The 25,554-nt window shown below is 39.1% G+C and overlaps 1 protein-coding gene across 1 annotated transcript in view; it reads right to left on the bottom strand.

Moving 5' to 3' along the window:
• Polr2F (RNA polymerase II subunit RpII18) overlaps positions 1 to 25,341 on the bottom strand; it is a 35,427-nt gene extending 10,086 nt beyond the window's left edge. The window contains exons 1-3 of the mRNA XM_067142751.2: positions 25,185 to 25,341; positions 19,800 to 19,863; positions 7,751 to 7,842 (exon numbers count right to left, since the gene is read on the bottom strand). Of these exons, the coding sequence (XP_066998852.1) occupies positions 7,751 to 7,842; positions 19,800 to 19,863; positions 25,185 to 25,210 (182 nt within the window). The 5' untranslated portion in view covers positions 25,211 to 25,341. The remainder of the gene's footprint in view (positions 1 to 7,750; positions 7,843 to 19,799; positions 19,864 to 25,184) is intronic.
• Positions 25,342 to 25,554: the final 213 nt, after the last annotated feature.

The following is a 25,554-nucleotide window of genomic DNA, read 5'->3' as shown; positions in this document are numbered from 1 at the left end:
TCTCTTGTTTCAATTTCTCTTTTACACAAAATAACAGGAAACTTCTCCAAAAAGAAATTAACAGAAGAAAACTGTGCTTTTCAATGGCATCAAGTTTAGCAACCTGTGCATATTTTAGGACATCGTTCTTAAAAGGGAACTTATGTAGTCACAGGCTGCACAGAAATAGTTTCTAACTGATGAGAAAAACAGAGATTTGTCTCGCCTTGTAGCGCCTTAACCAAGTTCGAGGTTTGAATGCCAATTACCAATTCTTCATCATCCTTCTGATTCTGGTTTGGGTGATACTGGACATCAAGCAATGCTGACCGTTTAACTACACTTGGCTTCACAAACTTGGTGAGCATCTGTTTTAATACATCCATCATTAATTTAAACAGTACACGGATATGTGGAGAAGCACTCTGAAGGAATGTATTGATCTTATCAAATTATGGGGTAGTCACATGTATTTAAAAAAAAAAAAAAGTACAAAATGCCTTGTTTACGTCAGAGGAAAGGAACATAAACAGCTTTTCTTCACAAGATGTAGTGGGATTCACGTTTCTGAGAACAGGTGGGCCACGTTTGGAAGAACATCCCATTTTATTTGGCAGAAAGTTGGCAGACAGTTTGTCATTGGATGTACTGTGTCCTTTGTGAATAGTAAGAAATGATAAATTGGCAGAAATATTTGGAGCTCACACTACCACCTCCTCCTTAAAAATTGAGAGAAGTGGATACCACTGATATAATAATCTGTCTAAACGCCTGGCTAGGGACAACCATCTTGTGCACACATGCTTCAATGACTTCTTTGTTTCTTTTCCATGCATACTTCAAAATTTCTGAAGGCGGTCTTTTCTTTTGGCACTCTTCTCCAAAGAATGGAAAATATCAACAAGAATCTCATCAATCCTAACTGGTGAAGTTGCAGCAGCTTTTTCAGCAGCTAAGTTAATTAGATGGCAGCTGCAACCAATACCAAAAATATCCTGATGAGCTTCTTTCAAAACTGTTAACTCCATTTTTCTATCCAATCATAAAGGAGCATTGTCAGAACAGAATGCCAGACAGTTCTTAATTGGCACTTTAATTCCAACTGTGACAATAGCAGCTTTCTTGTGCTCTGTTGAATCCCCTTCCAGTGCTGGTACCGATAAAAGAGCACTTATAATACTTTCTCGAGCAGTAGCATAAAAAGTAACCATTATGGGATACAACTTGGAATCTGTATCATTGCTTCCATCTGTCCACAAAGGAAATGGACTATTCTTTAAACAACTAACAATGTCCTGTGTGGCAGAACGCACCATTTCATTTAGGACATACATTGCTTTTGTGCGACCACAACTATACATTTTTGCGACTTCTGACGTAGGAAACATCTTGCTGAACAAAGCTCCTGCATGATTAGTTGCACTCAATGGAATGATGTGTTCCACTAAAAGAAAAAGTTAACAAACACTTGGCTTTCATTACATCGCAAACATTATCTCCAGCTTTGGCAAAAAAAACTGTTTATTTTCTGATTTGTTCCTTAGATTTCAAATTACCTAGATGTTAACACACTTTCCACAATTAGCCAGGTTGTTCTTTCCACCATGTGCTATGTTAATATTATAAAAGCACACGGTACAAAAGGCAAATTTGTCACCTTTTCTCGATTTCAGTATACATGGGGAACTCGAAGAATAGGTTTCCCTAAACACCTGATGTTTTTTCGTAGATTTACTTATGATTACCGATAAGCAATGATCATAAGACAAAATAACCAACAAACACAATTCACATTACTCCACAACTACATAACCTTTGCAATACGTGGCAAATACGAAGCAAATTAAGCGACGAACATAATTCACATGCTTGTTCATAACTACAACATGACATATGCTTTGTAATTCATGATGAAGATCAAAATGTTTTTTATACAGGATGGAAAAAGTTATTATTGAACAAAAGAACAAGCGAACAGTTATCCAAGAGTCAGTCTCTTTCAACACAAAAAAATCGATATACAATAGATTGACTGGGATACAGAACGCATCTCGTATTCCCAGTCGAAGACTATAACGATCGGATGAATATAAAACAGAGCAATGTATCGAATATTTGCTGGTCACACAGCACGTATCGGCGGCTTGCAGAAGCTTGTTCTGGCGCAAATTTTTAAAATATCTTGGGAAACTCGATTTCTCATCCCGAGGTGGCACAGAGTTGCATGTACCATTTTTACTGCATATCAACCTTCCTGCCATACTTAAATCTCTGGCAGTACGGTACCGGGAATCAAACTCAGGCTCCCGAGAACGGCAGCTAATTGTGCTAACCATTACACTGACAGACATTCTTAACTACAAAACACAGGCATATAGCATGACTGATGCGTGCTTGCAATGCTCAGATCGGACTTGAAACTATTCACCTATTTGTGCGAAGTCATCGTAGCTGCAGTAGGGCTACGCTACGGAGGTGGACACTTCTTAACTACACGATGTACCACACGACTTTGACGCGTGTTTTCATTGCGTGCACTCACCCCACCTGCTGTCCGACTCGTTGGCTGAACGGTCAGCGTACTGGCCTTCGGTTCAGAGGGTCCCGGGTTCGATTCCCGGCCGGGTCGGGGATTTTAACCTTCATTGGTTAATTATAATGGCTCGGGGGCTGGGTGTTTGTGCTGTCCCCAACATCCCTGCAACTCATACACCACACACAACACTATCCTCCACCACAATAACACGCAGTTCCCTACACATGGCAGATGCCACCCACCCTCATCGGAGGGTCTGCCTTACAAGGGCTGCACTCGGCTAGAAATAGCCACACGAAATTATTATTATTATTATACCCCACCTGCTGTTGCTACGCAGCAGACTGGTGACTCAGCCCTCTCCTTCCCCCACCCACGCCTCGCACCTGACATTGACCAAGAAACAACGTTCCTCAGTTGCGCTGCAATCTCCATAGTGTTCGTGAGTTTTCCTAGCGTCACTGTCGAGGTACAGTATCGTTGTGCTGTTTTGTTTGCTCGTTGTCCGCGATGGCAACGAAACGTAAAAACATTGTTGTGACTTGGAAAAAAGGATGGAAGCATTAACAAGAATTGATAAGAGAGAATCATCAAAGAACATTGCTGCTGAGTTTGGAGTAGGAACATCGATCGTATCTGATTGAAAAAAGCAGAAAACGCATTCAAGACTTTTGTGTCAATATGATTTCCAAGGACAGTTTGCATAATCGGTGTAAAGCAAAAACTGCTAAACTAGAAACTCTGGACGAAGTATTGTTTGCCTGGTTTTGTGCTGAAAGAGAACGTGGTTTGCCGAATCCTCGACCCATCATCCAACAGAAAGAACTGAGTTTGAACAAACAGTTGCCCCATGGAGATCCAAGTTTTATAGCTCAAATATAGCCAAATTGGACAGATAGAAAAAACTGCATGGAGTGCATCAACTTACAATCACTGGGAAAAGCTTGTCAGGTGATGTTGAAGCAGCAGAAAAATTTAAAAGAGAGTTTGAAGACTTTATTAAACAGGAAAAATTGATGCAGATCAAGTTTACAATGCTGAAGAATCCGGTTTATTTTACTGGATGTTGCCAAGTAAAATGCTAGCCTCAAAAGTAGAAGATTCAGCGAAAGGGTACAAAAAAGGGAAAGACCACCTCACCATAATCGCTTGCAGTAATGTGTCAGGAAAGCACAAACTTCCCCAGCACCGTACATTGAAAAAAGTAAAACAAAATTCTCTGCCTGTCGTTTACAGCTCACAAAAAAGTGCTTGGATGGTTAGTGACATTTTCAAACAATGGTTTGTCCAGAATTTTGTGCCGTCAATAAAAAGATATTTGATGAAGAGTGGCCTTCCTAACAAGGCGGTTTTGCTGATTGACAATGCACCTTCGGATCCGTCTGTCAATGAACTAGACAAAGATGATATTTCAGCCACGTTTTTACCACCTAATGAAACTTCTCTTGTTCAAACGATGGACCAAGGAGTTCTACAAAAAATAAAAAAAGTGTACAAAAGGCAAATGGTAAGTCAACTGGTAGAGAACGAAGGAGAGCATGGTGGGGTAGAGGTGCTGAAATCTTTTAACGCAAAGACTGTTATTTATATTACTGCGGAAGATTGGGACAAGGTTGGAAGAAAAACTTTGATAAAGTCATGGAAAAAGTTGTGGCCCGGCATGTGTGACTTGCCAAAAAACAAGATTGAAGAAGAAGAAAAAAATAAGTGTGGAAGAAGATTTTATATACATTTAAAAAAATATTAATGGCTGTTCCGATGTTGATGAAGAAGACATTGCCAATTGGTTGCAAATCAACAATGACGGAGGTTATAAACTGATTACAGAGGGAGACATTATTGCATCATGCAGTGTTACTGAAAATGAAGAGGCTTCCAATTCAGACAGTGTTGATGAACCAGCTGTGGTTATGACCCACACAGAAGCAGTACCAAACATAGAGAAATTGATGGTTTATTTCGAGAGTCAAGCCGAAACATAGCCAAATGAAATTCTTATGTTAAAGCGGATGCGAGATCGCGCTGCTAGTAAGCAGTACACTAAATTGAGGCAGCAGAAGCTCAATGTCTTTACTACCGACTAGTTTATAGCTATATTATGTACAGTGAAAATATGTAGGCTATTACAGTACATACAGTGTATGTGTTTTTAGGTGAAAGTGTGCCATAAAAATTTCTAAACTCCATTAAAAATATTTCGGTGATGTACATGTTTTTTTATCATTCTTCCGTCATTCACTGGATAACCCGGATTTTTGTTAACTCGGATTGGCCCTAGTCCTAGTTGATCCGGGTAAACAAAGTTCTACTATATGTCAATGAATGTATCTTCAGAAGCATATGCAACAGTTCTGAACAAAATCAACCTGTACAACCTCATCATCATTATCTATTTTCCGGTATAAGTACAGGATCTACCGGCACGGGCTCCGCAGCTGCTGTTCGTGCGTCTATATGACGTCATGTATAACGTGTTTGAAGTGCAGTGGCAGCTAAATATATAAATTAATGGTCTGGTATATTTGGCTGTTTGAGAAGATGTAACATGATCTACAGGCACTAAATTGGGTTAAGACTTCACTAACTGGTTCGTAAAAGAGACATTAATGATACGATAAGATGTGGCCGACATGACATCGCCCAAACTTGACGAGTACGAGCCCCCAGGTTAAGGCCGCGATGCGGCCAACAGGCTTCTAACATCCCTTGCAAAAACAATTGTAATTCACCGAAAACCAATGATAGAGACAGGTTAGGTTGTGATCTATCGAAAACCACTGATAGTGGCAGGTAGGGTTGTGATCCACCAAAAACCACTGATAGAGACAGGTTAAGCTGTGATCCACCGAAAACTACTGATAGTGACAGGTTAGGTTAGGTGCGACAGCATTGCTAATTGAGTGACTAATCTTGGAAGTACACGTTTGGAGATCACGTCACGAATGGGAAACCAACACTATACATAGAGAGTATATTGCAATCACTAATACAGGATATGAATTTATGGATACTCACCATAAGTGCAGGATCTGTTGGCACAGGAGTGGACAGAAGATGGACTTCTTGTTTTGGCATAGTTGTACTCCCTCTTAAAATAATAAATACCAGTATAGTTGCAGCACCGAACAGGAGATTCAATTGTTTTGGCTGGTTGTACTTCCTCTCAAAACAATAATTCGTAAGATGGGCCGGGACTGGGCAGAATATTGAATTGTTTCTTTCTAGTTGTACTTCCTCTTGAAACAATAATCACCACCATCACAGAGCAGGACACACGGCTGGATTGTTTTCATCTAGTCGTACTTCCTCTTAAAACAATAATCATCACTATCACAGAGCAGGACACACGACTGTATTGTGTTCGTCTAGTTGTACTTCCTCTTAAAACAATAATCAGCACCATCACAGAGCAGGACACACGACTGTATTGTGTTCGTCTAGTTGAACTTCCTCTTAAAACAATAATCAGCACCATCACAGAGCAGGACACACGACTGTATTGTGTTCGACTAGTTGTACTTCCTCTTAAAACAATAATCAGCACCATCACGGAGCTGGATTGCTTTTGTCTAGTTGTACTTCCTCTTAAAAATAATAATCAGCACCATCACAGAACAGGATTGCTTTTGTCTAGTTGTACTTCCTCTTAAAAACAATAATCAGCACCACTGTTAATGAAACTCGTGATTTGAGTTTGATGTATTTTTGTTCCTCTTAGAAGTTAACGTTGACAACAATTAAGAGAGAAGACAGAGCCATCTTTTGTGGTAAATATTACTTACTTTGCATCTGTGTTAAGGGTAATATACTATCTGTATCTATATGTATATATACATCTTTTACACCTCAAATTATCAAGTAACTTGTTAGCTGAGTGGAGAAGCTGATGGAGTACTGAGTTGAAGACCGCTGGTTTGCCAGGAATTTATAACAGGTAAGTAAAATTAGTATAATATGCAAATATGTAAGTGATATAAATACGTATAAAATGTGATAAACGGATACCGGTGAAGTAAAGGCGAGAGGAGAAGGAAAGTGAAGAGATGGAAAGTAAAAGGAGAAATTTCTTCAGGACCATTTAGTTTCTCCCCACCTGAAACCCCTACTACCCAGGAGGTCCCGTAAGAATGTCATCATAGCTGTGCCGGCTGATTCTGGCCTTGTTCCCATTTCCCTTTTCCAGCTACCGCAGGGTTGAGTTTCTCCTGTCTTTTTGTCAGTGTTCAGGTAACAAGGTATCAACAGCATATGTTAGTATTTAGCACTAATACATCTTACACATCAGCTATTTACACTTCATTGATACTTCATACCTCCAATCCAAGCTTCTCACACTCTGGTAGAATGTATTTCCCTGTTGAATCCTTTTACTGATCTCCATGTCCAGCCCTGGCATCCTGCATCAGTTCGCTTTTCAAGTACTTGAAGCTCTCCAGAATTTGACGTTTTTGTCCTTTAATTTATATAATTCCCTTCCCTTTCACCTCTAGTCAACACCACTGTCTTACTCTTTTTCATGCTAATTTTCATTCCAAAATTTTCCATTATCTAACTCAACATGTCGAGTTGCCCTTGTACTTCCTCTCTGTTTGCTCCCCACACCACAATATCATCTGCAAACAGCATTACCTTCAGTTAACTGTCCCTCTATTTTACCTTTGTCTCCTTTACATTTTCGTCCATAATTATTATGAATAACACAGCACACTTCCATGTCATAGGCCAGTTTCATTCCAAACACCACTCTGTTCTCCCCATATGTGTCTGGACACTGCTGCAACAATTTCTGTGCATTGCTTGCACATATTCTATCATTTGTGTTGCATTACTTTCATACCTTCGCTCTGGGTACACTATCGTAAGCCTTTTCTGAATCAAGGAATGTCATCTCCATATCTCTTCTGTATTCCCGATGTTTTTCTATTAACTGCCTCAAATTGAAGATGGGGTTTAGTGTTGATCTACCATTTCAAAACCCACATTGCTCTTCTTGACATTGTTCTTCCACCTTTCTTCTCATTCTCTTTTCTAATACCCTATCAAATATCTTTGCTAGCTGACATATATGACTGTGACTCATCAATAATTATCACGTATCTTCTTGTCCCACTTCTTTAATACAAATATTAATACTCCTTTACTCCAGTCATTTGGTACGGATTTTTCTTTCCAAACCTGTACAATGTGTAGAAATATAATGTTTAGAATAACAAATTTACCAGTAAAATATCTTACTTGGTCATGTAACGTGTAGTGATTCTCTTAGACTTCTGTACTCCCCCTCCAGCTTCTCCAGCAGCTAAAATGTCAATATTCTCTCCTTCATCCTGTAACATAATTTAAAACAAATGAATTTATGCAAAATGTCTATACAAAGTATTGAAAGGTATTAAAACCAATATTAATACCAAATACGAAAGTGGTAGTGTAACTATTTATATAATTTGTCAGACCACATTTCCTCCGTACTGTAGTTCTCACCAACATGTTACCAACTTTTCAAAATTTTTGACGGAATTCCACTCTACTAAAGATCAGATCTGTGTTGGTTGATCTATGGCTGAGTTTTTAATTAGTATTGTCGGGTAAACACCAAATGTGTCACTAGAGATATTTTACAGAGGGTACCAAAACTTACAACATGGAGTGTCGAAAAACTTTTTACACCATTAAAAGAATCCTCTCTTGGGTATGAACCAACAATCGGGGGATCCGATGGCCAACACTATCACTGTACCACAGAAGAAGCTTGTAAAATCATGAGGTACTAATTATAAATGAGCTGTATTTTTATAACCCAGAAATATTTCATGACAACAAAATTAACTTTCCTAAGGAGAACTAAATACAAAACTGAAGAAAATTATTGATTGCATTAGATAACAAAAGCTCATTTATGTTCCTTTCTTAGTGTTTACTGAGTGAACTGAACGTACTGAACATGAATAAACTATTACCTTTTATGATATTTTTCAATAATGTATGGGCAAGCAAGCAGGTATTCACATGACTACTATATGGTCTCAAATGCAGTCTCTTCCTACTACCCATCACTATCACGGAAAAGGTTGACAAGTTTCACCTACAGTAGGAATTCTTATGAATCTGAGCATTCTCCTGGATGACTCTGACATGGCAAGTGTATCACAGTCATTTTCAAGCATACTTATGTACTTACAATAACCATAGGCAAAATGAGCCCCTGCTGTTGAGTTCAAACTTGCTGAAATTTGAGATGTGTCTACCTAAGAAAACATCCGTAATCAATTTCCAGGGTCATGCACATTGCTTCCTAAAACTATGTCCAGCAACAAAGTTGGAAACAAATGCAAATGAAAAGAGTCTGCTGCTTGTAAAAGTCAAAATCAAATGTTACGAGCACTCGGATAAGTGTTTTGTTCACAGAGCCTTGAATACAATTGGCACCAAGGGGGACTTTTTCTGAATATCAGAAATAATATCACATTTGTACACCTCCTTCTTTTCTTCTTCTTCTAGCCTATTTCAATCCACTGCTGGATATAGGCCTCTTCCATATGCTTCCAACGTCTTCAGTCTTGAGCCACTTGGAACCAGCATGTTCCAGCCAACAGCTTTATGTCATTGAGCCATCTCTTCTGGGGTCTTCCAATGCCTCTCTTGTGTTCCCATGGTCTCCAGAGAACAATCCTAGAGGTCCACCTGTTGTAGTCTTGTCGACCTACGTGTCCTACCCATTGTCATTTTAGACTTGCTACTCTCTCTAGGATGTCTGTTACATTCGTTCTTCTCCTGATGTCCTCCGAACGGATCTTATCCCTAAGGCTGATCCCTAGCATCTGTCGCTCCATGGCTCGTTGTGTTCACTGCAGCTTGCGAGCACTTTCCTTCGTCAGAATCATCGTTTCCAGACCGTAAGTAGTAACTGGCAGCACGCACGTATTATAAACCTTGGTCTTCAGGTTAACTGGAACATCCTTGTTGGTCAGGATGAATCTTAGTTTTCGGAATGCTATCCAAACTCATACCTATTCTGCGAGGAATTTCTGCATGTTGGGTGTCTTTTCCAAGTTTTATCTTGTGTCCAAAATAGATGTACTCATCGACAGCTTCTATATATTGGTTTCCCATTTTGAGTGGTTGACTGTCTGGGCTTAGTATTTTCGTTTTATTAATGTTCATTTCCAAACCAATCTTAGCAGAGGCAGTTTTTAATTCTTCGATCATGCTTTCTAGCTCATCTAGATTTTCACTTATGAGCACAATGTCATCGGCAAAACGCAGATGGTTCAAATATAACCCGTTGATTTTTATTCCTTTTTTATCCCAATGAAGGATTTTGAATACATCTTCCAAGGCAAGGGTAAACAGCTTTGGAGAGATTGTGTCACCTTGTCGAACTCCTTTGCCAACTGGGATCTTATTGGTGATGAGGTCTTCGTCCACTCTGACTACCACTGTTGCTTGATCATAAATGTTTTCCAGGAGCTTTATATACCTTGAGTTTATTATGGCATTTTGAAGTGCTTTCATGATTGCCCAAATCTCCACTGAGTCAAAAGCTTTTTTATAATCAATGAAGGCCAGATGAATCTTGATGTTGTACTCAGTGGTTTTTTCAAGAAGAAGACGAATAGTATGGATGTGATCAACAGTTGAGAAATCTTTACGAAATCCCGCTTGCTCGGCAGGTTGATAAAAATCCAGTTCTCTTGTGAGGCGGTTGGTTACAATTTTAGTCAGGAGCTTGTAAAGGTGTGATAACAAACGCACAGGACGATAGTTCTCTAAATTTTCCTTATCACCTTTCTTGAAGAGAAGTATCACTTCAGCATTTTTCCAATTTTCTGGTATTCTTCCAGAGTTAGTACACTTGTTGAGGAGTATTCTCACGGCTGCTAGCAGATCTCTTCCACCTAATTTCAGCATTTCATTAGTTATTTTATCCTTCCCAGGGGATTTTTTATTCCTTAGTTGTTTAAGTGCATTTTCAATCTCAGCAGTGGTTACTTCCGGTGTTAGGCCTACTTCATGTGTATAATTCTGGGCTAGTTGATCATCACTGGGTAGTTTATTAATGGTTGATGTATACAGCTTGTAGTAGAAATCTCTAATAACTTCAGTAATGTTTTGCCTATCAGTGACTATTTCTCCATTTTGGTTCCTAAGTTTTGTAATTTTTGGTCTTCCTGTAGACATGATGTTCTTTAAAATCTCCATGTTTTTATTTTCTTCAATTGTTTGCATGATCATGTTATTATTGAATTTCCTTTGATCGTTTCTTATTTCCTTGCGAATGGTCTTGTTAAGATTTTTGTATTCTGCTGTATCCCTGTCCATTGTCTTCCTGTCCTTAATGAGCTGTATGGTATTAAGTGAAAGTCGGCTCCTCTTATTAGTTTTCTTCAATGGGATCTTCTTTGTTGCATTTTGAATACTGACTGTAATTTTCTCATTAAGTTTGTTCACGTCCAAGTATTTCAAATCTTCTATTGGGTTAAGTTTTTTGGTAAGAGCTTGTTGAAATGATGATGTTTTTCTAAGTCCTCCACTCTTGGAAAAGTGTGCCCCCTTGTCATTTTGGACCGTTCAAGTTTGAGGTCAAGTGTGGAGGTTGCTCGGACTAGCCTATGATTGCTTCCTGTAACAAATTTGTTGAGAACAGCAACATCTATACAATATTTCTTCTTGTTGGTCACGATAAAATCTATCTCATTCTTGGTTTGTCCATTGGGGCTCTTCCATGTCCATTTTCATTGGATGAGTTTTTTAAAGAAAGTATTCATGCAATGGAGATTTTTGGCTGTGAGATATTCTAGCAATCCTTCACCTCTTTCGTTTCGATTGCCTAGTCCATATGTACCCATGTTCTATGGGTCTCTGATTTCCTTTTGACCCACTTTTGCATTGAAGTCTCCAATGAAGATACACAGATGTGTCTTTTCGGAATTTTTCGCTTTGGTGATATCTTCATACAGCTGTTCCACTTCCTCTTCGTCAGAAGTACTGGTTGGAGCATAGACGTGTATGACTTGTATGGAGAATTTTCTATTCAATTTGAGGACTACATATATCACTCTGAGAGAGACACAAATCATCTTGTGTATGAATTCTTTGATATTTTTATTGATAAGAATAGCAACCCCATGTGCAGAAGCATCCCCGTTATTATGTAAGATGACATGACCTGATGGAAGGTTCTCAGCTTTTTCTCCTTGAAGGCGAGTCTCACAAATGCCCAGAATGTCCCATTTTTGTGTCATGCAGTTCTTGTTCTAGTCTTTCCAGGTGTTCAGCTAGTCTCATAGTTCTTATGTTGTATGTGGCTATCCTTACTTTTTTAGTCGTTCTTTTCGAATTTTCCCCCCAGAATCCTTGAGGCAGACTGATGTGTTGTCAGTGTGAGATTCTGAGTCTTTCACTCTACTCACCTGGGGTAGTTTCGTTTGAAAATTCAAAGTCATAGGAGTTTATGGAAGGTGTTCAGCAATAAAAATCCACGCTTGCCAGACGTGTTAGTGAGTTGTGATTCAGCCGCCCCTAACATGGGGAACAGACGCTGTCGGGGTACCGCCACTAACATGTGGAACCGTCGTACCCTTTGTGTGTTGTACTCGTATTAATCCCCAAGTACAGGGCTGCCTCTTCCAACATCTCTGCCATACCGAAGGTCACCCTCTCCGCCGTTGATGTCGTTGAGGTCTTCACATTTGTACACAAAGTGGCTTGAATTTTATAGCTTGTTAAATATTAAGAAAAGCCGTAATCAATTTCCAGGGTCATGCACAGGTTATTGCCTCCTAAAACTTTGTCCAGCAACAAAGTTGGAAACAAATGCAAATGAAAAGAGTCTGAAATATTTTCCCATGGTTTTTCCATTTCAACTCCAGGCAAATACTGAAACTGCTGAAATGAAACTTTTCATAACTCCATGGATACTCCCTTTCAATTTGTAGTACAAAATAATTTTAAATACCTATACAGCATAGATTTTCCATCATATAAACAAGTGGGAGTGACAACATTTGCCTGGTGTGAAAATGAGAAGCATGGAAAACATCTTCAGGGTTGCCAATGGTGAGATTCGAACAAAACATCACCCAAATTCAAGCTAACTACTACACAGGCTGTACCGTGCAGCCAACTCGCTCCATCAAATTACTTTTATTTAAAAGTATTGGGCTACGAGTGCAAATAACGTGCTACTTTATTTCCTTAAACGACGTGGGTCGTAACTAAATGGTACCCTAGAGATGGGCTGCGAGACAGAGGACGACCTTCAATCAGACTGTCTTATGTCCTGAAATGGGTTGTGGGATCAATTTGGATTATGACTGCAGATGACAGAAGAATTTGGACAAAGTTGGACAAGGCCCTTGCCCAAGATGGGGATTTGATGAGCTAGAACAGATCAATAATAATCAACTTATTAATTTAAACAAATATATACCCCTGAAGAAATTGGTTATGAAGCTAGAAGTTGGAATACTCCCACATAAATAAAGACCTGGCTGCACATTTTCTAGTGAGTGTCTCAGCCGTGATTTATCTGTTTGTGTACATTATTGGTTGCTCTATGGGGTTTAAGATAGCAAGTTTAACAGTATTATATAACAGTATATCCTTGATAGGTTTATATTTTCAAATTTGTATTGTGTAGTTTAGTGTTAAGTGGTGAGTGTAGTCTGAATTTATTAAATTTTAACTTAGCCATTGATGCTTTCACGCTCCGTACTTATAGACATGATACTATATAGCCCTTTGGACTTATGCCGTGTCAAGAAAATAAGGTGAAAATCTTTACGCTTCACAGAGAACTGTGCTCTGCGTCATCAGAAGAAAATCTTGACTGTCCACGAGAAAGGCTTCTTAAACAATGACTTTTTCAATTTAGACGTTATAATAGAAGTGGAAATGGATGTTCATTTGCCACCAGATGGCTCCCCGGACATGGCACAGCACTAGTGTTCGAAGCGGAAGCTGACCAAACCATCAGAATCAGTCTAAGAGGTTCACATAACTTGTGTACATAACATTTGACATCGACAGGTGTATGAAAATGACACAAGTCTGGAATGAAACATCTGGCGATGAGGAACGTACAAATTTGGAAAACACTGAGATGAAATAACAATAGTGAAGAGACAGAGAAGGGAACTACCTATGTAAAATTGAATGGCTGGCAACCAGGTATTACTTAATTGATAGCCCGTGTCCGTGTTGAAATTGTTAGGATTTCTACGTACTTCTACAGCTTCTTGTATAATCCTGGACCTGCAGTGTCTAGTGTGGGTAAGAGCTTGAGCATCTTGGAACATAGCATCATGACCCGACGATAGAGCATGCTTAGCTATTGCCGATTTGCCTGGCTGGTTGAGATTAATATTACGTTCATGTTCTTTGATACGGGTACCAATGGACCGGCATGTTTGGCCGATGTATACCTTACCGCAAGTACAGGGAATTTTGTATACCCCAGGATGTAAAAGTGGGGACAATATGTCTTTGGTTTTACCCAGACTGTGAGCAATTTTAGTGGTGGTGCCAAACACGGTTTTTATATTGCGTTTGCGGAGGACCTTGGCAATTCGATCTGTGGTGTTGTGAATGTAAGGCAAGTAGGCAGTGCCCTTCACTTTTTCCTACTGTGAGCTTTGCTTGGTCATATCTCTGGGATGCAGGGCTCTATAAATCTGCAAATTACTTTTATTTAAAAGTATTTGGCTATGAATGAAAATAATGTGCTACTTTATTTCCTTAAACGACGTGGGTCGTGGATCACAATTTTACCACTCCATGACTTCCAGCTATTTCTTGTGGGGTGGGAATTTTTACGAACAGACGGATGGAGTGGCAATGGGAAGTCCACTTTCGCCCGTAGTGGCTAATTTCTTTGTGGAGCATTTTGAGGAAGAGGCTATTGCTTCGGCGCCTGTCAAACCTATGATATGGTGGAGGTATGTTTATGATGCATTTGTGGTCTGGGCAGAAGGTCCTGAGAAACTTCATCTATTTCTAAACCACCTATATCAACAACATCCTTCAATTAAATTCACTATGGAGATGGAGTCGGACGGATGCCTTCCTTTCTTGGATGTTCTAGTAAGAAAGAAACTGGACGGCTCCTTAAGACATACCGTCTATCGTAAGCCTACCCACACAAATCACTATCTTCATGCAGATTCTCACCACCATTCAGCATGAAAACAAGGTATTCTCACGACACTCGCCAAGAGGCCGATACGAATTTGTGAGCCATCAATTATCCAGGTGGAGACGGACACGCTCAAAGTCGCGTTCAAGGGTAATGGTTACAGCGATTTGCAGATTCACAGAGCCCTGCATCCCAGAGAAATGACCAAGCAGAGCTCACAGAAGGAAGAAATGAAGGGAACTGCCTACTTGCCTTACATTCACAACACCACAGATCGAATTGCCAAGGTCCTCCGCAAACACAATATAAAAACAGTGTTTGGCACCACCACTAAAATTGCTCACAGTCTGAGTAAAACCAAGGACAAATTGGCCCCACTTTTACATCCTGGGGTATATGAAATTCCCTGTACTTGCGGTAAGGTATACATCGGCCAAACATGCCGGTCCATTGGTACCCGTATCAAGGAACATGAACATAATATTTGTCTCAACCAGCCAGACAAATCGGCAATAGCTAAGCACGCTCTATCGTCGGGTCATGATGTCATGTTCCAAGATGCTCAAGCTCTTACCCACACTAGACACTACAGGTCCAGGATTATATGGGAAGCTGTGGAAATACGTAGAAATCCTAACAATTTCAACAGAGACACTGGCTATCAATTATGTAATACCTGGTTGCCAGCCATTAAGAATTTACGTAGGTAGTTCCCTTCCCTGTCCCTTCACTATTGTGTTTTCATCTCTGTGTTTTCCAAATTTGTGCGTTCCTCATCGCCAGATGTTTCATTCCAGGCTTGTGTCAATGTCATACACCTGTCACTGTCATATGTTAGGTACACGTTATATGAACCTCTTAGACTGATTCTGATAGTTCGGTCAGCTTCTGCTTCGAACACTAGCACTGTGCCACGTCCGGGGAGCCATCTGGTGGCGAATGAACGTACCATTTCCACTTCTATTATAACGTCTAAATTTAAAAAGTCATTGTTTAAGATGCCTTTCTCGTGGACAGTCGAGATTTTCTTCTGATGACACAGAGCACAGTTTTCTGCAAAACGTAAAGAATTTTACCTTATTTTCTTGACATGGCATAAGCCCAAAAGCCTATACAGTATGTCTAAAATGTTAATGCAGTTAGAAAATATATTTAATTTTAATGCAGTTAGAAAACTTAAGACCATAGCATTTTTACTTAATGGCTACATCCAGACTTTCTGTAAAAAGGCAAAGGAAATCACTAACAAATGGGGAAATGAAGTGTGGTTAAATATATTTTCAAAGATTTAAGAAGAGCATCCTAGATAAAGGTTATGCTGACCCTTCATGAAACATGGGTTAGAGATCCACCATAGCGTGGATCAGGTGACATCACAGCACGCTACACAAGGCTGCCAACTTAGGAACTTGGGCTGGACTGATCAGGTCCAGCTAGCGGTAAGACCATTAGATTGGGGCAAGCACAGGGGACCTTGGGGCACAAGTCCCTAGGTTAGGGCCCCAAAGTGGCCAATAGGCCTCTATAGCATTCCCTGGAGTCCTGTTAAAATGTGGCAGAAAGTAATGTTAAGGGTGCATGCCATGACAAATAAAGGCTGCAATGTTTTCTTGTTTTCAGTGAAGGTGGCAGCCTTGTGAGAAAACACATGATGCGTGCCATATTGGAGACAATATAAAACTTCGTCTTCATTACACCTGACCAAAACCAGCCAATAGTAACACAGAAAATGATCACAAATCTCACATTTATACAGCCTATGTTTTAATTCTTCTATTCTTCTTTATAAGTAATAATATTAAAACTCAGTGGTGTTCACATAACATTAGTACCATGGTTACCGCTTGCATCACCAATTTCTACGTGCGGTATGACTGCCCTATGTTTATTTCTCGCAGATGATTCGCAGACGACATGATCGAGCAAAGCACAACACTACCAACCACTCTACTTAGGAACTAGACCTTCTTATAAAACTTGCGTGAACATGGCTGAAGTTTTACCATAATAATATTTCTAGGGGTAGGTTGGTGGATCCCTCACAAGTATAAAGGTAGGATCTCTCCTTTAAGCTACTTCAAGTATAGTTTCATTTAATTTTTGTATCTTTTTCATCCGTGAATGGAATGGGTACCGGAACTACAATCATACCCGGTGTACTTCAAATGAAATAAGAGTTACAGCTATAGGTGCCTCCGTAAATCCAGGGAGAGCATTTATCGTGTCGAGAGAAAGTTATCAGCAAGACAGAAAATTGTGACACCACCTATTTTCAGTAAGTGAAAAATATGACTGACAAATACAACAATTTTATGAAGGACAGTAACTGCAGAAAGATTTTTCAGGAATGAAATTACAAAATTTTAAAAAAATTAACTGCTGTCAATGTTGGCAATTACTTGTCCATAATTCTTTTTACTCTATTCTACACAAGCTTTTGAAAGTAATGAACATTATGACCATACCATTAAATTGACATACCGGTATGTTATTTTTCAGAAGCACAAAATGGTTGTGCAGCTAAAAGTATTTGAGGAATATTAAGATATTTAATGAAGAGTCTACTGTAGGTCTATATATTATCTTGAAAACACATCAGATAAAAGTCACATTACTTTAAAAGAAGCCTATGGAAGAACGTGGATGAAAATCTGGTAAACAGACCTTTTGTGTAGAACTGTCTAAATAAAAACTCCTTTCACTCAGTGGAGAGGGAGAGACACTCATTCTTTTTAAAACATCAGCACTGAAAATGGGATTAAGATTCTCCCTAAACATCAAGCAAATGCTGTGATTGTGTTAAGGTTCAGAAGTTGAACAATAAATCATGGTCCAAGGTAAATACCGTATTTACTCGCGTATTAGACCCATTTCCCCCCCACTTTTACAGCCAAAAATAGTAAAGGGGGGTCTAATATGCGATAACCTCAAAATTTTGTGCAGCGAACACATGACTTTTAGGTTATAAAGATCTACAATTGTACGTGTAAACATTCTATACGTACTATTATTTAACAAACTTAGAATGTATTTAAGTTAAATACTGACTATTTTCGTCTGAAGGCAGTATTTCTAAACGTAAAAAGACGATAAATGGTGAACACGACTTTTAGGCCTACGGTACATATAAAAGTCTGTTTTAGATACTCACATCACGTCATTTGTTACATCTCATTAATTCCTCTGGTGAGGCTGACGTCAGGAAGGGCATAAGGCCGTAAAACTCGCTACGAAGATTCGTCTCACTTCATACTCAATCTCGTAAAAGAAAGGGATAAGGGTATCGTGGTATCATATAATTAAATATTGATACAAAAGAACTTAATGGCCAGTCATTTGTCTCTGTAAGTTCAGCAATAGGCCTACCACACAGTAAACCTGATCACTGCTTTCATTTGAATTATCGCCTTGCGCCGCCAACTTCCCTGCCTTGCTACCGGCGTGTCAGCATTCTAAGTGACGTCATTTTCACTGCTATCTCCCGCCAGTCGCGTCAGCCATTCTTCATTCTCTTTGAGCTATGCACTGCAATCAAGAGCATACGAAGTCCCGTCTTTTTGAACATTTTTAAAATAATTTTGTTCCCGACTATAGAGTCTAAACAGTGTAAATCTATTCCCAGATGGTCTCTGATATTCCCAGTTGGTGTATATGTAGCAGAAGCTACTCCTTTCGAAAAAAGAAGTGCTGTAGAAGGCATGCCAAACCATCAGCTGATAACTAGCGTATGTTACGAGTTGTACTTCCGAATGTAATACATAGTAACTGGAAACATTCTTTTGATAACTGCAGCTGTTGAAACACAGACCATTGTTTTTAAGTACATTTCATGCATGTTTTCTACATATATCACATCAGGATTTGCGTAAACAGTTGTCCATGAGATAAGACAGACCCCATTGTTTAGTTTAGGTATATTATCGCCCTGATAGTGCCACAGACTATAGTGCCAAAAGTTTGACGGGAAAAATAAAAATATATAACAGGAAAATATACCGCATTTATGGATATCTACAGGTGTGGCGGTAATGCGTTTTATTATCATAATGTTTAATTTCGTACGTTCGTTGTCTCTTTTTTTTATTCACGCATGCCCTAGTACGTTTTGTTTGGCGTCTCCGAAAATCGTTTAAAGTACGTGAGGATATAAAATTATTATTATTATTATTATTTGTTAGGTACGTTGGCGAGTAAAACGATGGTTTTAATTGGATAGCTTTTATCACGTTTTAAACTTACTTCTCTCCAAATATATACCTATATTGGCCCAAGTTACAAGATATTAAACGACCACTTTGTTAATGATCTCGCCTGCTATATAAATAGCAACAACCGCGAATATTTCTCAACTAAAGTAAACTCGTTTCCTCATCCTCTTTTTAGACCTACCCCCATCCGCTTTTATCGCATATCAACCTTCCTGCCATTCGTAAATCTCTGGCAGTACAGTACCGGGAATCGAAGTCATACCCTCGAAAACAGCAACTAATTGTGCTAACCATTACGCTGGCGGACATTATTAACTACAAAACACAGACATATAGCATGACTGATGCATGCTTGCAATGCGCGGGTTGGAGACGAAGCTAGGCCAATTCATCTATTTGTGCGACGTCATCAGAGCTGCAGTAGACCTACGTTACAGAGGCGGACATTTCTTAACTGCAAAACACAGATGTACCGCATGGATTCGACGCGTTTTCATTGCATAGGTCATACGGACGAAGCTATTCACAAATTTGTGATGTCATCAGAGCTGCGATAAGACTTGTATCCGCTTTGAAACGGAATCGTCGTACTCTGACGAATTACGTTGGGGGGGTCTTATAGGCGAGATTTATTTTTTTCATTTTCCTCGTCTCGAAAAGCCAGGGGGGGTCTAATACGCGAGGGGGTCTAATACACGAGTAAATACGGCATACAGGAATGGCTGGACCAACATGTATTCTTGCAAGATACGTAAAACTTGAATTTCTGTAATTAATTCTACTGGACATACAGCATACAATTCAGAAACGTAAACATCAGTATCTTGCTTGTTCATACATCCTACCAAAATCAGACAACTTGCGTTTTGCAAAGCAAGCAGATATTTATGTATCTTCAATCTAACAACTTAAATAAAAAATTCTATAGTGAAATTTATTTTACCTCTGGTTGATCCAATTCTTCGAGATTCTCATCTTCATCTACATCATCGAAATCGTCCCCAGCACTGTAGAAAAATGAAAACACCGTCAGGATGTAAGAGATATGATTTAGACACAGTGATGGGGAGAGGACAAGAAAAATTTAATTGGGTTTGATTACAGTTACCTGAAAAATATTTTACTCAATTATGAAACAAATTACTTTTTCAACAAGTACTCGGTAAAATTACAATTACTTTACATCTTAAGGAAATCAATGACTTTTTGGGGGGGGGTTTGGAATAATACAAGAGTTTGCAAAGAAGAGGTGTATTACCTCATTGTGTGTTTGTTTTTTAGCATGGACAAAGTGGCTATCATTACTACACGAGACTAAACGTGATACCTTGGAAATTTTGAAACGATCTTTTCCCATAATTTATTTTAGTTCATGACTTTTACAATTTCAAATAATTAAGCACAGGGTGAGTTGGCCATGCAGTTAGGGTCGCGTAGCTGTGAGCTCGCATCCGGGAGATAGTGGGTTCGAACCCCACTTTCGGCAGCCCTGGAAGATGGTTTTCCATGGTTTCCCATTTTCACACCAGGCAAATGCTGGGGCTGTACCTTAATTAAGGCCACAGCCACTTCCTTCCCATTCCTAGGCCTTTCCTGTCCTTATAGTCACCATAAGACGGTCGGTGTGACGTAAAGCAAATAGCAAAAAACAAAAAACAAATAATTAGCCATTTACTTTGCAAATTACATGGTTCTTAAAATTATCTTCACTAATCCTCAACATCTTGGGCAAAACTTCACAATCTGCTCACCACCACTTGTATCGCAGATATCTAGACAGGGTATGTATGGAACAGCCCATTATTTAGTTCACTGTGTCTATTGATCACTCCTGATCTCTGCTGGTTTCCTTTGTGTCTCTTAGTTATTGCTGTGTTGGTTATAGTTTTCGTTGTTAATTCTAAGAACAATTTCAGCAACTTATTGCAGTTTTATCAACGCCATGAGTTGATTTCAAGTACCCGACTTTTTGAAAGGTGTGGGCATAACAAAGAATTAAGTATAAACAAGAACTGCATAATGAATATTGAATTTTCACGACCACAATGTAATCGAAACTGACTTTCAACCTATTAGGTCGTGTTACGTACATTCAGTACGTGTAGAAGAGATGTTATGTACAGAACAAAAATGGCCAACCGGACACCAGTGGGATCCGAACCCACAACCTCCCGATTTCGCGTTGGTTGCTCTACCAATTGAGCTATGGTGGCCTAGGCCATCTTTGTTCTGTTGGAAACGATCTAAGCTACAGGTCTGGCACTACTGCTAGCACACATGTAGAGTGCGTTTAAGTCGCCCATTGAGGGCCAAGTCAATGAATATTAAATTTTCATGACCGCAATGTAATCGAAACTGACTTTCAACCTATTTGGTCGTGTTACGTACATTCAGTTCGTGTAGAAGAGATGTTAAGTACAGAACAAAAATGGCCAACCGGACACCAGTGGGATCCGAACCCACAACCTCTACAGTGTGCTAGCAGTAGTGCCAGACCTGTAGCTTAGATCCTTTCCAACAGAACAAAGATGGCCTAGGCCACCATAGCTCAATTGGTAGAGCAACCGACCCGAAATCAGGAGGTTGTGGGGTCGGATCGCACTGGTGTCCAGTTGGCCATTTTTGTTCTGTACTTAACATCTCTTCTACATGTACTGAATGTACGTAACACGACCTAATAGGTTGAAAGTCAGTTTCAAGAACTGCATAGTTTTCACGTGTTGTCGCCGAGTTGGAGGCGTTGATCAATGCCGTTTGTATGATAGTGAGATATTACTTTAAACAGTCAATAAAAGAAAATGGGTTACTTTGTTATCCTTTGATGTCTTCTACCAATACTTCTCCAACCGTATGGTGAAGCATGAATTGCATTTCGATATTCTGCACACTTCATTACGGTAAGATTCCTACCAAATATTCTTGTTCTGTATTCCACATTGTTTCCTTTACAGTTCTTATTTCATTACATTTTTATTATGCACGGGTTGACAACGGAAAATGTACGAGTGCGAGTGAAGTAAGCGAAGGGGGACTGCAGGCATAAGCCCCCAGGTTATAGCCAGACTATGAGTGTGAGTACGCAAAGCTGGAAGCATAAGCCCCCAGGTTATGGTCTCGATCTATTAATGAGCTGGTGGGTTATGGTAGCGCATTCTACCTTCCACTGTGGCGAAAAGCTGAATTAATTAATTAATGTATCTCTCCTCCGAAAACTAATTACTGCACATAATATTTCCATCATTTCATTTCATTATTATATTATTTAGAGTGATCAGTATATAGTGAAGCTCTACCCATCTATGGGAGGTGGGGAGTACAATTTTATTTTATTTTTGCATTTACTGAAAAGGGGCACTTGAGAAACCTACTATGTTTAATTTTAAGAATATCACTGGGATGGATATGGTGTCTTTAGGAGTAGTGGAGAGGTAAGAAAGTGTCTCATCCAGAACTGATGAAGCTACTGGTTTTGCTGTAATAGACAGAAAATGTTACCTTCATCCAAGGGCGCCCAAGCCTGGGGGCGATAGAAATGAAGATGGAGAGAAACTGTTGGACTTTTGTATCCGAAATAACCTGATAATAAAGAACACATGGTTTATGAAGAGGAATAGCCATAAGATCAGCCAATATAGTTGCGATGGACAGCATGGAAAACTCATCGATTTTATAATAACAGACCAAGAATGGGGAAAATACTCATGAATAGGAAGATAATCCCCAATGAAAGTATGGAAGGTGATCATAGATTATTGACTGTGGAATTAAAACAAGTAAAAATCCCTAAAATTGTATTGAAGAAGAAACCAAAGATCAGGATTTGGGAATTGAAGGAGGAGGATAAAAGAATGGCATTCCAGGATTGTATAAAAAGGAAGTTGCCTAACATGGAAATACGAAGTGGAGAAGAAGAGTGGGACTAGTTAAGACAGACATTTGTGGCAGCAGCAATTGAGGTATGCGGGAAAACAAAAGCGAAGGTTAACGGAAAGGAGACATGGCGGTGGACAGACAAAATAAAGAAATAAAAGAAAGGAACAGGGTGAAGAAAGAAATGGATAAGGGGAAAAAAAAAAAATGACGTATCAGAGGGATGAGAATAAGATAGAAAGGTTACATGTGGAATACAAAAGGTTGAAACTACAAGCAAAGAGGAGTATCAAGGAAGAAAAGGAGAAATAATGTTGGGGAGAGTTACCAACAAAATTGAGCAAAGATAGTCGAGGAAATAAAAAACTATTATACAGAGTAATAAAAACGAAAAGAATAAATCCGGAAAAAATCAAGGCATTAGAGAGGGAAGATGGATCAACAGTACATGATGAAAAGGGTCTCCAGAAGGTGATGGCAAAGTATTTTGAAAAAATTTATAATGAGGATGCGTGCTCGGAGGAAGAAGGAGATAAGAAAATGGAAATAATAGATGGAGAAAAAGAAGAGAACCGGATAATATGTTTGGAACTTGAAAGGACAGTGAACGCAATGACCAAAAGTAAAGCAAGTGGAAAAGACGAATTCAATGCTGATATGATTAAGGCAGCAGGAAGCATTGGACTACAGTGGCTATACAGAGCCCTCAATGCCGTAATGATGAAAGAATACCTGAACATTAGCAACAAGGAAACATTGTACCACTGTTCAAAAAAGGAAATAGGAAGAAATGTGAAAATTATAGAGGTATAACCCCATTATCACATGGGCTAAAAATAATGGAGAAAGTCATAGATAAAAGACTGAGAGATATAATAGAAACACAGAGGAGGAACAATGTGGCTTTTTACCAAACAGATCAACAATAGACTTGATATTTACAGTGCGAACGACAATGGAAAAACATCTCGAATGGAACAAGGAAATCAAATTCCCATTTTTGGATTTGGATTTGGAAAAAGCTTATGATACAGTTAAAAGAAAACATGTATGGGAATGCCTAATGGACAGGAATGTAGGCCTACCAAAATCATTAATTAACAAGATAAAAATGTTGTGTCATGAGAGTAACAGCAGTGTACAAGTGGGGAGTGGTGACTCTGAAACATTTTATACAAAAAAGGTCTCAAGCAAGGAAGTGCACTGTTGCCATAATTGTTTATTATATTGATGGAAGAAATCATAAAACGTGTAATACACAGTATCAGTAGTGACGAAGTGAATGCTTTGGTGTTTGCAAATGATGTGGTGATTTGGGGAAAGGGAGAAAAGGAAGTACAAAGGAGACTAGACATTTGGAATGAAAATCTGAAGGAGTTTGGAATGGTAATTAGTAAAAAGAAAACTATAGTCATGCAAAGTGGAAAAGAGAAAAAGAGAAGACAAGTGAACATAGACCGAGAGCGTTTAGAGAATGTAGAACAGTTTACATATCTCAGTAGCATTATTAGTGGAAGTAATGAAATCAACCCTGAAATTAATAACAGACTAAGTAAAGGTACATTTTATCATCAAGTCAGAGAGCTTTTATGGGATGACAAAGTACCCAAGAGAACGAAATTAACATTATATAAACAGCATTTCATACCAATTGTAACAAACGGACTAGAAACGCTGGTAACTAAGAGACAAGATAGTAAGATACAAGCAGTAGAAATTAAATTTTTAAGAACATCCGTTAAAAAGACAAGAAGAGATAGAATTGATGATGCTTGTTGTTTAAAGGGGCCTAACATCTACGTCATCGTCCCAAAGATAGAATTCAAAATATTAAAATCAGAGAAAAGCTAAATACAGAAACGTTAGTACAGAACATACAGAAAGCAAGACTGAGATGGTTCGAACATGTAAAAAGAATGGGAAAGGAACGGGTAGCAAGAAGGGAATTAGAAAGAGAACTTAAGGGAAAGAGACCAGTTGTAAGACAGAGAAGAATGTGGATGGATCAGATTTGGAAGGGCATTAGAGAAGCTGGATTGGATGTGGCAGCAGTAATGGAGCAGGAAAAGTGGAAGGACAGAAAGGAGTGGAGGAGGCTTCTTAAACACAGCCGGGCGACTGGAGTGGGACATTAATCATGGTGATGATTACATACGCCCAGGTCTAGCCCCCCCACCCCCACCCCCCCAAACAGTCATATGGCGACCATGCCTTCATCACAGTTTATTTTTTCTTCATTTCTGCTTCCGTGCGATGTATATCTATTACTAGAGTGTAACGGTAAAAACTTCAAGAAGCAAATTACAAGTACAAATTAAATTTAGTAAAAATTACTCAGAATGTAATCGTTACAAGTAATTCGATTACTTTTACTCAATGACTTTCTAAGTCCGTTAAAGACACTCATAATCAAACTTATCACCCATCCCGTAATATTTCGAAAAAATGAATTACTCACTCATCTCCCTCATATTCATCTGCCATCGTTGAACTTTATGGAACAACAAAAAATCGATCCTGGCGTTTAGAAACGGAATTGCAGAATTAGAACCTGTGACACTTTAACACCACCATTTATTTTTTGGTTATGTTTTGGTTTAAGACAGCATTGCCAACCAAAGATAATGTTGCCAACCAGGGAGTACTCCCTGTTCCCAACAGACTTCTTCTTCTTCTTCTTCTTCGCTTATATGGATACTGCTTTTACTTGATGGTTATGGGCGCATCACTGCCCGCTCGATCTGCATCCGATGGCTGCTTATACTGCCTGCTCATTACAACATTTTAACATGGCACTAAATGAAACACTCCGTTTACAAATACCCACA

This window comes from Anabrus simplex, chromosome 1, assembly GCF_040414725.1.
Source record: "Anabrus simplex isolate iqAnaSimp1 chromosome 1, ASM4041472v1, whole genome shotgun sequence".
Lineage (NCBI taxonomy): Eukaryota > Metazoa > Arthropoda > Insecta > Orthoptera > Tettigoniidae > Anabrus > Anabrus simplex.
The sequence above is the reverse complement of the archived record's forward strand: the minus strand, read 5'-3'. Positions and strand labels throughout refer to the sequence as shown.